The following is a 12,915-nucleotide window of genomic DNA, read 5'->3' as shown; positions in this document are numbered from 1 at the left end:
TTTCATCCCCAAATAGCCTGATCTTTGAGAGAATTAAGTTACTCTGCTATCTGGAGCTTTCCTAAAGGGGCAGCCAGTGGGTTTGGGACGGGGAATCTATCAATCAGGGTTCTGGCCAGAAGCAGAATGCCCCCGTATGGCTCAGGTGACAGGATGTCACAAAGGGGTCCTTGGAGCGGGTGGGCAAGGTGAAGGGAACGAAGCTGGATGGACAGGTTCCCAAGGACCAGCGGCTGCAGCAAAACGGTCATTTTCCCAATGAATTAGTTCTAATGATGTGGAGGCACAGAGAGGTTAAAGTAGCCTAGCCATGGCCACGCAGCACATGGCAGAGCTGGGACTGGAACCCAGACCATCTGGCAGTGGAGTGTGTGCTCTTAGCGCTTACGCTCTGTTTAGCCACCAGCATCTTTTCAGCAATCAGTGGTAACAGCTGGCTTTGATGGAGCGCGTGCTCTGTGCCTGTCCTTGCAGAGAGCTTTCCACAGACCATCTCATTTAAACCTAACTATTGACGAGATGGGGACTGTGACTATCACAGGCCATGTCTCATGGCTCAGGCACCTGAATTTGGGTCTCTGAACCTCTGAGCCATGTGGCCTTCCCACGGTAGCAGGATCCACAAGTGTGTCCTGAGGCCCCTGCCTCCTCCCCGGCTCCCAGTGCTGCTTTACTGAGCCTCCTTGTCCATTCCTGTCTGTGGGCCCCCTGGGCCCTCGAGGATGCTGCCAGGACCCTGGGAGGCGGCTGGGCAAGGTGGAGTGAGGGGGCGTCTCTGCCGCAGCTCTTGGACGTGCCTGGTGGACCTGGAGGGGCTGAGCCTGCGGCACCTGTGGCGGCCGGGGGTGAAGGCGCTGCTGCGCATGATCGAGGTGGTGGAGGACAACTACCCTGAGACCCTGGGCCGGCTGCTCATCGTGCGAGCCCCCCGCGTCTTCCCTGTGCTCTGGACACTGGTAAGAAAGAGCAGGAGCCCGGGATGGGAGGGGGTCCCGTCGGTGAGCGGCCCCACCCACTTGTCATGTGCTGTTTCTTCTCAATGACAGTTTTTTTGAGATATAAGTCATAGCCCATAAAGTTCACCCTTGTCAAATGTAGAATTCAGTGGCTTTTTTTTTTTGCGTTTTAGGACCACACCTGCGGCATATGGAGGTTCCCAGGCTAGGGGTCTAATTGGAGCTACGGCTGCCAGCCTACACCACGGCCACAGCAACACAGGATCCAAGTCACGCAACCTACACCACAGCTTATGGCCACGCCAGATCCTTAACCCACTGAGCAAAGCCAGGGATCGAACCCACAACCTCATGGTTCCTAGTCAGATTTGTTTCTGTTGCGCCATAACAGGAACTCCATCAGTGGCTTTTAATGTAGTCACAGAGCTGTGCAACCATTACCACTACCCACATTTTCATCACCCCAACAAGGAAGCCCCATCCCCAATAGCAGCCCCTACCCACTCCTCCCCCCAGCCCCTTGCAACCATGCCTCTTCTTTCTGTAGGGATTTGCCTGGTCTAGACATTTTTTTCTTTCTTTCTTTTTTTTGGCCTTTTCTAGGGCCGCTTCCTGCGGCATATGGAGGTTCCCGGGCTAGGGGTCTAATTGGAGCTGTAGCTGCCGGCCTACACCAGAGCCACAGCAACGCAGGATCCAAGCCGCGTCTGCAACCTACACCACAGCTCACGGTAACGCTGGATCCTTAACCCACTGAGCAAAGCCAGGGATCGAACCTGCAACCTCATGGTTCCTAGTCGAACTCTGTGTTAACCACTGAGCCACAAAGGGAACTCCTAGATATTTCATGTATGTGGAATCCTGTGGGGCTTTTTGAGTCTGATTTCTCTTACTTAGCATAATTTCAGGTTCACTCCTGTTGTAGCCACAATCAGTACTTCATTCCTTTTTATATGTGAATAATATTCCATCATGTGGATGGACCCCATGTTATATATTCACTGTTCAGCTTTGTAGACCCAAAAGCCATGCTTAGGATTCCACAGTGTTCCTGGGACTCCTGTGACCTGATTCTGAGGAGTGTTGGGATCCTGTGCTATAGGGATGTGAAAACTTTTTGCCCACAATTTATACTAAAAAACATACTTTAGGGAGTTCCCACTGTGGCTCAGTGGGTTAAGAACCTGACTGGTATCCATGAGGATGAGGGTTTGATCCCTGGCCTTGCTCAGAACATCAAGAATCCAGTGTTGCCGTGAGCTGTGGTGTAGGTCTCAGACACTGCTCAGATCCTGCGTGACTGTGGCTGTGACACAGGCCGGCAGCTATGGCTCCGATTCAGCCCCTGGCCTGGGAATTTCCATATCCTGCAGGTGTGGCCCAAAAAGAAAAAAAAAATAGAAAAGAAATACACTTTATGTTGCAACCTGGTCTCCTCGTGTGTGCACATGGCCTGGGTGTACACACATGTATACACACACACACACACACACACACCCTGAAACAACAGATTCTCAAGTGATGGTTCTCGCTAACCATTTACAACATGCTTTGCTGTTCTCTTCTAGTTCATTCCAAACAGGCTACTCACAGCACCAAGGTGATTTCACAGCCACCACCAGGTTATCGCTGCAGTTGAAAAGCTCTGTCCTGAGGCCTTGCTACTGAAATGCGGCCTTGCAGGCCAGGGCAGGGTGCCAGGCCCCCTCTGTCCTCCAGACTTGGGGTCAGCATCTTACCAGCCCTGGGGATTCGGTGCCTGGAAGCCTGAGAATCCCTGCTGTACTGAGAGGCTCAATCAGGAGGGAGATTCAAGCGTTGAGAGTTAAACGGGCTCTGTTTTAAAGCACCTCCTGTGTGCCGGGCACCTGTCCCAGCTGCGGGGATGTAGTGTGTCTCCCCCTGTGTCCAGGGGGGTATGTTGGGAGAGAAACTCGATAGCCCCACCCAAGAAACTGCTTCACAAAGCCCTGTAACAAGGGCAGGGGGCGTCCAGGGTTATTGGGGAAGGAAGCCGGGCGGGGACAAGGGGGGGATAACTTAGACTGGGGAGCCAAAGGAGGTCCTGGCTGAGACCTGGGGAAGGAGCAGGAGGAAGGGTGTGGCGGGCAACCCACACAGCAAGGACAAAGGTCCAGAGGCAGGACCCAGCCGGGTGCTTCTGAGGGACTGAAAAACCCTGCAAGGTGACCAGATGCTCAGGGGCCAGTGCCTGTGGAGCCCAAGATGGGACCTTGTCCTGGGGCAGCAGGGAGCCAAGGCAGGGCTGTAGGAGGAGAGGATATGAGCAGACCTCTGGGATGGAAAGCTCCCTGGCTCCTGGGGCTGCCTCAAGGCTCTGACGGGGCTGGATTGGGGGGCAGGAGCTGCAGGAAGGACAGGCAGGACTTGCTACTGAGACGTTTTATCTCCAAGTGGCCTGATTTTTTTTTTTTTTTTTTTTAAGGCCCGCAGTCCTGGCATGTGGAGGTTCCCAGGCTAGGGGTCAAATTGGAGCTACACCTGCTGGCCTACACCACAGCCACGCCAGATCTCCAACCCAGGGATCAAACCCGCATCTTCATGGATACTAGTCAGATTCATTTCCATTGCGCCACAATGGGAACTCCTCCAAGTAGCCTGATCTTTGTGAAAATTAAATTTCTTTGCTGTTTGGAGATTTCCTAAGAAGATGCATGTTGGGTGGGGGTGGGAGCCAGTCAGTTGGGGTCCTGGCTGGAAGCAGGATTCACCCACATGGCTCCACTGGGTGGAGGGGTGACACAAAGGAACTCCTCACAGGGGTGTGGGCAGGATGGAGAGCCGCTGCCGTGAGCCCTGCCCACCCCAGGGCCCTGCCCACCCAGGGCCACAGGGACAAGAGGCATGTCCTTGTTCTCAGAGCCCCAGGGGAGCTGGGACAGGTGAGGGTGGGGGCTGCCGGGGGCACTGGAGCAGGGAGGGACCAGGGGAAGAAGGTTCCCCTCCCATCTCCTGGTGCCATGTCCTCCTTGGCCACAGCAGATGGAAGCCAGCACAGGAAGCCAGGTTGCTGAGCCCACAGGGACCACCTCCCGGCATGTAGGGTGGGGGCTGAAGGCGTGGGACCCACATAGGTAGGGTTTCTAGTTCCCAATCCATCTTTTGCTGGTGGCATCCCTTGCTGAGCCGGTTGGTGCTCTGCCACTCTAAGTGCCTGGCTATTGCCTGCCTCCCTTCACCAGCTACTTCCTGCACCAGATACCACCCCAGCATTAGGACACCGTGAAAAACCAGATTGACATGCAGCTTAGAGCTAGGTGTTGAAATCCTTTCCATCTGGAAATAAATAAAACATGGTCATCCACATGATGGAATATTATTCAGCCATGAAAAAGGAGTTCTGACTTGGGCTACCACATGGATGAACCCTGAAAACATGACCCTCAGTCAAAGGAGCCAGTCAAGAAAGGGCTCATATGTGTGATTCCTTTTTTTTTTTCTTTTAGGGCCACACATGCAGAATATGGAAGTTCCCAGGCTAGGGATCTAATCAGAGCTATAGCTGCCAGCCTATGCTGCAGCCACAGCAATGCAGGATCCGAGTTGAAACTGTGACCCACACCACAGCTCATGGCAATGCCGGATCCTTAACCCACTGAGCAAGGCCAGGAATCAAACCTGCATCCTTGTGGATACTAGTCGGGTTCTTAACCCACTGAGCCACAACAGGAACTCCTGTGTGATTCCTTTTCTATGAAATCTCCAGAATAGGAATCATAGAGACAGAAAACCCCAGAGAGCCAGCCTGGCGGTTTCCAGGAGCTGTGGGGAAAGGAGAAGGGACCGAATGCTAATGGGTCTGGGGTTTCCTTTTGAAGTGACAACAGTGCCTTGGAATTAGAGGTGATGGTTGCCCAAGAAAGTGAACTCAAAGCCATCAAATTGCTCACTTTAAAATGGTTAATTCTGTGTTCTGTGAATTAGACCTCAATTAAAAAAAACCAACTTTGCATCTTGCCCCATCTCCCCCACGTCAGATCAGCCCCTTCATCAACGAGAACACCAGGCAGAAGTTCCTCATCTACAGTGGCAGTAACTACCAGGGCCCCGGGGGCCTCGTGGACTACCTGGACAAAGACGTCATCCCCGACTTCCTGGGGGGCGAGTGCCTGGTGAGGCCCTGGTGCTCCTGGAGGGGTTGGGCTGCAGGGTGGAGGGAGGCTGGAGAAGAGCGGGCCGCTTTGTGCATGCTCTTACCTGGGCAGGGCCATGCTAGCTCTCTGGGGGCAGAGCTAGTTTTAGAAGCTGCCCCAAAGAGAGGTAACTGCTCCCCAAAGAAGGGGCCTTCCTTTCAAACATAGTGAGTGAAGCAGAAGTTTCCTGGAAGCTCAGAAACCACGCCAGTCAAAGGCTTACCCTTCTGTATCCCCATCCAGGATGTTGCTAGGCAGCAGTCAGAGTTTACCTGCTGGCTTTGCACCCTCTGCTGCAGGGGGAGGTGACGCAAATGTCCCAGCGGCCTGGACCCTGGAGCTGGTACCCAAAGGGCTTTATCCCCAACCGCTGCCACACAGCAGGGGACAACCAAGCAGCTGCTTCCAGGGGAGGGGGCCCCAGGCCCCCTTTATTGCCTCCCAGCTTCTATTGCCTCCTTATCTCATCTGAGTGCAGAAGGGCCGCCCCTATTCCTTCTCTAACGGAAATATCAAACAGCCGGCTCGTATGATTTCAACATTTCCTAGGAATTTTGCCAAGCTTGCCAGGTCTCTGCGGTTGTCAGGATATGTATGCATGTTCTAAGTATGACTCCAGGGGTCTCCGAGCACCTTTCCGTGGGTCAGCCAGGCCTAGCTGGGCCCCGACCTGTCCCTTGTGTCTTTGTCCCCCAGTGTAACGTCCCCGAAGGAGGGCTCGTCCCCAAGTCCCTCTATGTGACAGAAGAGGACCAGGAGCACGAAGACCAGCTGCGGCAGTGGACAGAGACCTACCAGTCAGCCAGCGTGCTCCGCGGGGCCCCCCACGAGGTGCGGGGTCCCGGCCTGGGAGGGCCCGCTGGGCTGGGTGTCATCCTACATCAGGGATCCTGCAGCCGAGCTGGCGATGAGGGTTCCTGGGCCAGGGATTGGTAGAGGGTGTGTGCTCAGGAGAGATCTGTGAGGAGGCTGGGGGAGGATGAGCCTGAGGCAGGAGCTAAGCCACGAGGCGATTTTAGCCCTGGTCTGGCCCACCTGTGGGGGCTGACCTCTTTTTTGGGGGTGAGGGTTTTTTTGGGCTGAACCTACGGCATGTGGAAGCTTCTAGGCTAAGGACTGAATTGGAGCTGCAGCTGCTGGCCCACACCACGGCCACAGCAACACAGGACCTGAGCCCCGTGTGCACCCTACGTACACCACAGCTCACAGCAACACTGGATGCCTGATCCACTAAGTAAAGCCAGGGACTGAACCTGCACCCTCACGGACACTACCTGGGTTCCACTGAGCCACGACGGGGACTCCCTGAAGGGGGCTGGCCTCTTGTACCCTCACAATAGCCAGTCCTTGGCTCGGGGTCCCCCTGCAGTGGGGTGGAACCTCCCAGGCATTTCAGACAGAGGCGGGTCTGCCTGTTCAGAGCGATTCTTGGACTGGGCGTGGCTGGGAGCCCACACCCCCTGCAGCTGACCTCTCTGCCCCAGCCCCTTCCAGGCCGGGCGTCCAGACCTCACCTGGCCCCTGTCACCTGTCCACATGCAGGTTGTCGTGGAGATTCTGGAGAGAGAGTCAGTCATCACCTGGGACTTTGACATCTTGCGAGGGGACGTGGTGTTCAGTCTGTACCATGCCAAGCAGGCGCCCACGCTGGGCCCCCAGGAACCCAGGGCCAGGGCCGGCGGGCAGCGGACGGATAAAGGCCGGGCGCTGGGCGGAGACTACAGCCGGGTGGAGGCCCCCCTTGTCTGCCGGGAAGGAGACAGCATCCAGGTTCCGGTGCTTAGTTCATTATTCATTCATCACACGGACTGCATGTTTGCTGTGTGCCAGGGTTCTGGGGACACAGCAGTACACAGACCAGACCTGGTCCCTGCCCTGAGGGACCCTGTGGACCGTCGGGGGAAGGGACAGATTCTGGCAGGTCTACGGCCTGGGGCCCCAGGACCCCATCCTTAGAATCCCGAGATTTAGAATCAAAGATGCAGGTTGCCAGGCCCCTGTGGGCGTGGGGCCTGGCGCTCCCATCCCTCAGTCTCTGCCTGGTTTCTGATGCACAGTCTAGTTTCAGAACCGACACAGCAGAGAAACTGTGAGTCTGGGAACAGCCCTCAGACATGTCACCAGAGCAGAAGCCACCCTTGCTGACCCCTCATCCTCCACGAGGCTGGTGCTTCACACACACACACACAGGCGAGCACTGCAGATCTTACTGAAGGTTTCATAGGGGAATTGAGAAGACAGCAGTCACATCACACACCAGCACCCCTGCTCCCGGGTCCCACCAAACATCCAAGGTCACCCTTTTTATAACAACTAACACCCGCCTTTCTTGCTGTCCCCTGGCCCTCAGCAAACTCCAGGCACCTTCAAGCTCTGACCCAAATCCCTCCCCAGGGAGGGAGGTGTCAATTTGCAAATCCCACTCAGCAGGACAGAAGCCCAACAAAATCCAGGCTTCTAACCAAACCCCACCTCTGTTGGCCTGCAGCCGCACCCCCAGACCTCACTGCCCCCAATGAAGAGGGAGGCACTCAGCTGCCAGGGATGTGGGGTAACAGCAGAGAGGGGCAAGGATGGCTTTGGGGCACCCCAAAAGGAAGGGTTTGCTGGGGGACTGGTTCAGAAGGGGGCTCCAGTCCCCAGGCAGACCAGGGCCTCAGGCGTGGCTGCTGTGTTTCAGGGCTCCCACGTGACCCGGTGGCCTGGCATCTACCTGCTCCAGTGGCAAATGCACAGCGCCCCCAGCCACGGGGCCTGCAGCCTCCCGGGCGTGGAGGACGTCCTGACGGCCCTGCAGAGCCCCGGCCCCAGGTGCAGACTCCTCTACTACTACGAGGTGCTGGCGTCCGAGGACTTCAGGTACCAGGGGCCGGGACTCCCCTCCAGGTCAGGCCCCCAGCATGCCCAAGCCCCCTTCCCTCCCAGCTGGGGCCGCTGGATTCACCTCCCAGACCTGCCCTTGAGCTTCCCACGGTGGGTGGCGTTAAACTTTCCAGGGGCTCAGCACCTTCTCATGAGCAATCAGGCTGAACGTGAGGTCTGTCTCAGCCTCAGCTACAGAACTTTCTCTTCAAATAAGACCCCAACAGAAGCCCAATATACCAGATTGATGGGTTGGGGGTGAAGGGGAGCCCCCTTATTTGTAGCCTCCCTCCCCTAGAATTCCATGCACTAGGGTTTGGACTGCTCTAGAACATTCTCGAATAATGCCCCATAGACAACTCTCCCCAAGTGTTGCTGTCAGAGAGACAGAAATGCAATGGTTAAGACTTCCTACAGAGTTCCTGCCGTGGCTCAGCGGAAACAAATCCGACCAGGAACCATGAGGTTGCAGATTCGATCCCTGGCCTTGCTCAGGGGTTAAGGATCCAGCGTTGCCGTCAGCTGTGGTGTAGGTGTCAGACACAGCTTGGATCTGGCATTGCTGTGGCTGTGGTATAGACTGGCAGCTATAGCTCCAATTAGACCCCTAGCCTGGGAACCTCCATATGCCGCAGGTGCGGCCCTAGAAAAAGGACAAAAGACAAAAAAAACAAACCTCCTACAGAGTTTCCATCGTGGCTTAGTGCTAACGAACCCAACTAGTGTCCATGAGGACACAGGTTCAATCCCTGGCCTTACTCAGTGGATTAAGGATCCAGTGTTGCCATGAGCTATAGCGTAGGTTGCAGACATGATTGAGGCTCCCATGTGGCTGTAAGCTGTGGTGCAGGCCAGAAGCTACAGCTCCAATTTGACCCCTAGCCTGGGAACTTCCATATGCCGTGGGTATGGTCCTAAACACACACACACACACACACACACACACACAAACACACAAAAGACAAAAGACCAAAAAAAAGACCTCCAGCACTTCCTGATTGCTGTGTGACCTCAGGCAAGTCACTTTACCTCTCTAAGTCCCAAATGGTAAATGGGGACCTGGGGAGCCCCTACGTCATGGGGTTGTCCTAAGGATGAGATGGTTGGGGAGGGGAGCCTGTGCTTCATCTGGGCATACAGTAAACATCTAATAGTGGTTTATTCCAGGCACTGTGTTTTATCTTTTAAAAACAAATGGGATGTTGCATCCTGCTTTTCTAATGTATCTGTGTTAGTTTCCTTCTAAAAATGACACTTTAAATTCTTCACTATGGAGTAAAATTTAGGCTCCAAGAGGGTGTTGCTTGTGGACCCCCGTCCCACAGCCAGTGGAGAAAAGCTGGGCCAGCTTCTCTACTTCATTTTTATTATTTTTATTTTTTGTCTTTTTCAGGGCTACACTGGCAGCATTTGGAAGTTTCTGGGCTGGGGGTAGAATTGGAGCTGCAGCTGCTGGCCTACACCACAGCCACAGCAGCGAGGGATCTGAGCCACACCTGCGACCTACACCACAGCTCACAGCAACGCCAGATCCTTAACCCACTGAGGGAGGCCAGGGATGGAGCCCATGTCCTCATGGATCCTAGTTGAGTTTGTAACCAGCTAAGCCACAATGGGAATGCCTCGCTTCTCTACCTCAAAGAGAGACTCTGCCAGGTGTCACAGGGTACAATGGTGCAATGTTCTCTTTGGGAAGGGGCTTTTTTTTCTTTTTTTTTGCCTCAGACTACAGTGACTTGATGTGGGATCTCAAACCCCAGACCAGGGATTAAACCAGACTGCAGTGGTGAAAGTGCCACGTCAGAGCCACCAGACCACCAGGGAACTCCCAGAAGCAGCCTGTTTTGGCCACTGGGCCTCCGTGCAGGGGACAGAGACCGAGGCCCAGAGGGACACATGCATGTAGATGCTACTTGCCAGCCTGTCTGGTCTGGTCAGTTTGGGGGGACCCTTGACCACATCCTCAACAGAGAACCAGCTCAAGGCTATTTTGCTCAATGGGCAGGCTCTGGGCTGGCCCTGGGGGGATCAGACAGACAGGGTCTGCCATCACGGAGCAAGAGACCACGTGACCACACCCGGGCAGAGATGGATGCCAGGATTTATTCCAGCCTGGGGTCCTTGCCCAAGGTCACACTCCAGGAGGTGCCCAGAGGCCTTAACATGTGGTGCTATTAGAGCCCAGAACCAGGCCTGGCACAGGGTGAGCAGGGCTGTGGGCGAGGTATCTGGGAAGTGACACTGGAGTTGAGTTCTAGGTGGTGTGCACACGGTCATCTGGGGGGCTTGTCAAAATGCAGACTCTGATTGTGCAGCTCTGGGGCAAGCCCGAGGAGTCTGCAGCTCTAATCAGCTCCAGGACATGCTGGTGCTGCTGGTCCCTGGACCACACTCTGAGTAGCTGGGCCCTGAGGCCTCACTGTCCAACTTGGGAGCTACTAGCCAAAGAGAGCAATTTAAACACAGCCATTAGAGTTCAGTAAAATTAAAAATTTAGTTCTTGGGTCACACTGGCCACATCCCGAGTGCCCAGAAGCCCCACCTGGTCAGTGACAGTCACACTGGATGGTGCAGATATGAAATGTGTGCATTACTGCGGAAGTGCGAGCTCCTGAACAGCTCTGCTCTGGAGCGAGTGCACTAGACTAGGTGGGCAGGAGAGAGAGGCTTTTGAAAGGCAGCAGGCACAGACACACAGCCCCCAAGACAGGGAGGTGGGTGTCAGAGGAACTGAAAGGAGGAAGGGGTGAGGCTGGAGATGATGGGGTGCCCCCGGGCCATGCTGGGTCCTTGGGTCAGTGAAGCCCTGGGCCCTGTTTGGGGGGCAAAGGGGTGCAGGGAAATGGGTGTGGCTTCCTTTCTCATCACACCTTCCCTCGCGTTTCCCTCTGCACCTGCCCTCTGTGCCTGGGGTGGATACCAGCCTGTGGAAAGAGCCCTGGGGCCTCATTTGCAGCATCACCAGCTTTCGCACCGCTGCCTGTGGCCCCAGGGCTGTGTCCCCACCAGGAGGCAACGTGTGTGCCCTTCCTCCCCAGGGGCTCCATGTCCAGCCTGGAATCCTGCACCAGCCGCTTCTCCCAGCTCAGCGCCGCCACCTCCTCCTCCTCCTCCGGCCACTCCCACAGCAGCTCCCTGGTCTCCAGATAGCCAGGCCCGAGCCGTGCGGGGCAGCTGGCTCCCCTCCCACGTCCGCAAGTGTCCATGAGGCCTTGGGACCATGTGGGCTGCAGCCGTGGGTCTGGACACTGCCAAAGTTGGAGTGTCTGGAGCTCCATGGGCTCTTCAGGTTGTGAGGACAGAAGCATCTACAGGCTCCATGTAGGAAAAGCCAAGCGGTGGGTTGACCATGTTTGGGCCTGGGGGCTTGGGGATGTCATCAGGCTCAGTGCCTTCTCCATCTCTGGCTCTGCTCCCTGGGGTGGCCTCCTTCTCAGGGGCCTTCGCTATGTAGGGGACCCCATCGCCAGGAGGCTTCCTCCCTCCCTCCCCCAGCTCAGCTGCAGAAGAGCATCTGTCTCCTGGCAAAGTCTCATCCAACCTCCCAGAATTGAGCCTCACCATTTGCTTGGGTCCCAGGCTGGCCCCTGAACCAACCACAGTTGCCAGGGTATGGAGAACATGGATTGGCCTGCAGGGCCTGTGTCCAACCTGGACCAATCACTGTGCAGAGAGGGCCTGGATCACAGGCGTGTCCCTGGGGCCAAACATCTGGTCTGAAAAGCACAAGGGTGGGGTGCTTCTGAGACTACTGGGGTTCCCCCCATGAGAAGCTGAAATGATGGGGTTCACCATAGCATCTAATCCCATAGCCATGCCCTGGGACCCAAAATATGCCCGTGAACAGTTATATGAGTCACAGGCTCCATGTTCTATGTGGACTTAGAAATTCCCACCCACTCTGGACTTGAAATTCATTTATCCCGGGAAGGCCTAACCCTGACCACCCCCGACTAGAAGAGGGTGGGAAGGCCTAGGGTCTCTGTTGAGTTCTAGGCAGTGATGAGGCAGCTTTATACTCTCTGGAGGTCCCTTTCTCTCCTGGGAATCTGTTTAATTATGACTGTTCTGGTTATAAGTCACCTCCCAGTGGCTTGAACAAAAAAGGATGACCAGTTATGGGTGCTGTCTAGGAGGTCTTGCTTCAGGCAAGGCTGGATCCAGGCTCTCAGCATGGCAGCAGGACTCCTCTGTGGGATGGGGGTTATGGCTTTGCTGCAGCTGCTCTGGGGCAAATCTGACCCTCAGAACCAGCTCCAATACTGAAAGACGTGCCCCAAGTTCCTACATTGGAGGGACGCGGGTCTCCCTGGAGCCTGAGGACATTTCTCCTTTCATTTCCTGGGCCTCCAAAAAAAAAAAACAGGTCAGAGGTCACCACTGGCAACCTGCAGTCTGATCTGGCCTGCTTTTAGTATTTTCATTTTTTGCATCAACAAATGGTTTAAAAACTGGGGGATTCCCCAATTCCAGTTCTCTTGTGGCACAGGAGGTAGGGGATCTGGCATTGTCACTGCAGCGGCTAGGGTCGCTGCCGTGGCATGGGTTCGATCCTTGGCCCAGGAACTTCTGTATGCTGCAGGCATAGCCAAAAAGGGGGGGAGGGGCTTCCACACAGAAATCAGGATTTCCAGCTTCCCTAAGGCATATAGGAGTGCTGGCAAAAACAGAGCCACCACTGCTGTGTGAAGGGAACAGAGCTGTGCCCCTGGATGGGGTCGTCCCAGCCTCCACCCCTCTCTATCGACCTACCCCTGCCCCCTCTGGGCCACCTTATCTTGCCTTATCTGCCTGGCAGGGACCTCACTGACATTGCTCCGCAGTCTGGGATGGAGAGGCTCAGGCTTACTCTTCTCTCGCAGCCTTGTTTACGGCTGGGGTCACCCCTGGCTGACACCCAGAATCCCTGGACCTCGCCTGGGGGTGGGTTCACAACCACAGGG

The 12,915-nt window shown here is 55.5% G+C and overlaps 2 protein-coding genes across 2 annotated transcripts in view; one reads left to right on the top strand and one right to left on the bottom strand.

The window, feature by feature from the left end:
• Nucleotides 1-12,494, top strand: part of SEC14L5 (SEC14 like lipid binding 5) — a 43,319-nt gene extending 30,825 nt beyond the window's left edge. The window contains exons 11-16 of the mRNA XM_047780566.1: nt 785-956; nt 4,955-5,089; nt 5,807-5,941; nt 6,653-6,880; nt 7,791-7,969; nt 11,011-12,494. Coding sequence (XP_047636522.1) covers nt 785-956; nt 4,955-5,089; nt 5,807-5,941; nt 6,653-6,880; nt 7,791-7,969; nt 11,011-11,122 — 961 coding nt within the window. The 3' untranslated portion in view covers nt 11,123-12,494. The remainder of the gene's footprint in view (nt 1-784; nt 957-4,954; nt 5,090-5,806; nt 5,942-6,652; nt 6,881-7,790; nt 7,970-11,010) is intronic.
• Nucleotides 1-12,915, bottom strand: part of NAGPA (N-acetylglucosamine-1-phosphodiester alpha-N-acetylglucosaminidase) — a 36,019-nt gene that overhangs the window by 2,567 nt on the left and 20,537 nt on the right. The gene's annotated exons all lie outside the window — the stretch shown is intronic.

This window comes from Phacochoerus africanus, chromosome 5 (assembly GCF_016906955.1).
Source record: "Phacochoerus africanus isolate WHEZ1 chromosome 5, ROS_Pafr_v1, whole genome shotgun sequence".
NCBI classification, from domain to species: Eukaryota; Metazoa; Chordata; class Mammalia; order Artiodactyla; family Suidae; genus Phacochoerus; species Phacochoerus africanus.
The sequence above is the reverse complement of the archived record's forward strand: the minus strand, read 5'-3'. Positions and strand labels throughout refer to the sequence as shown.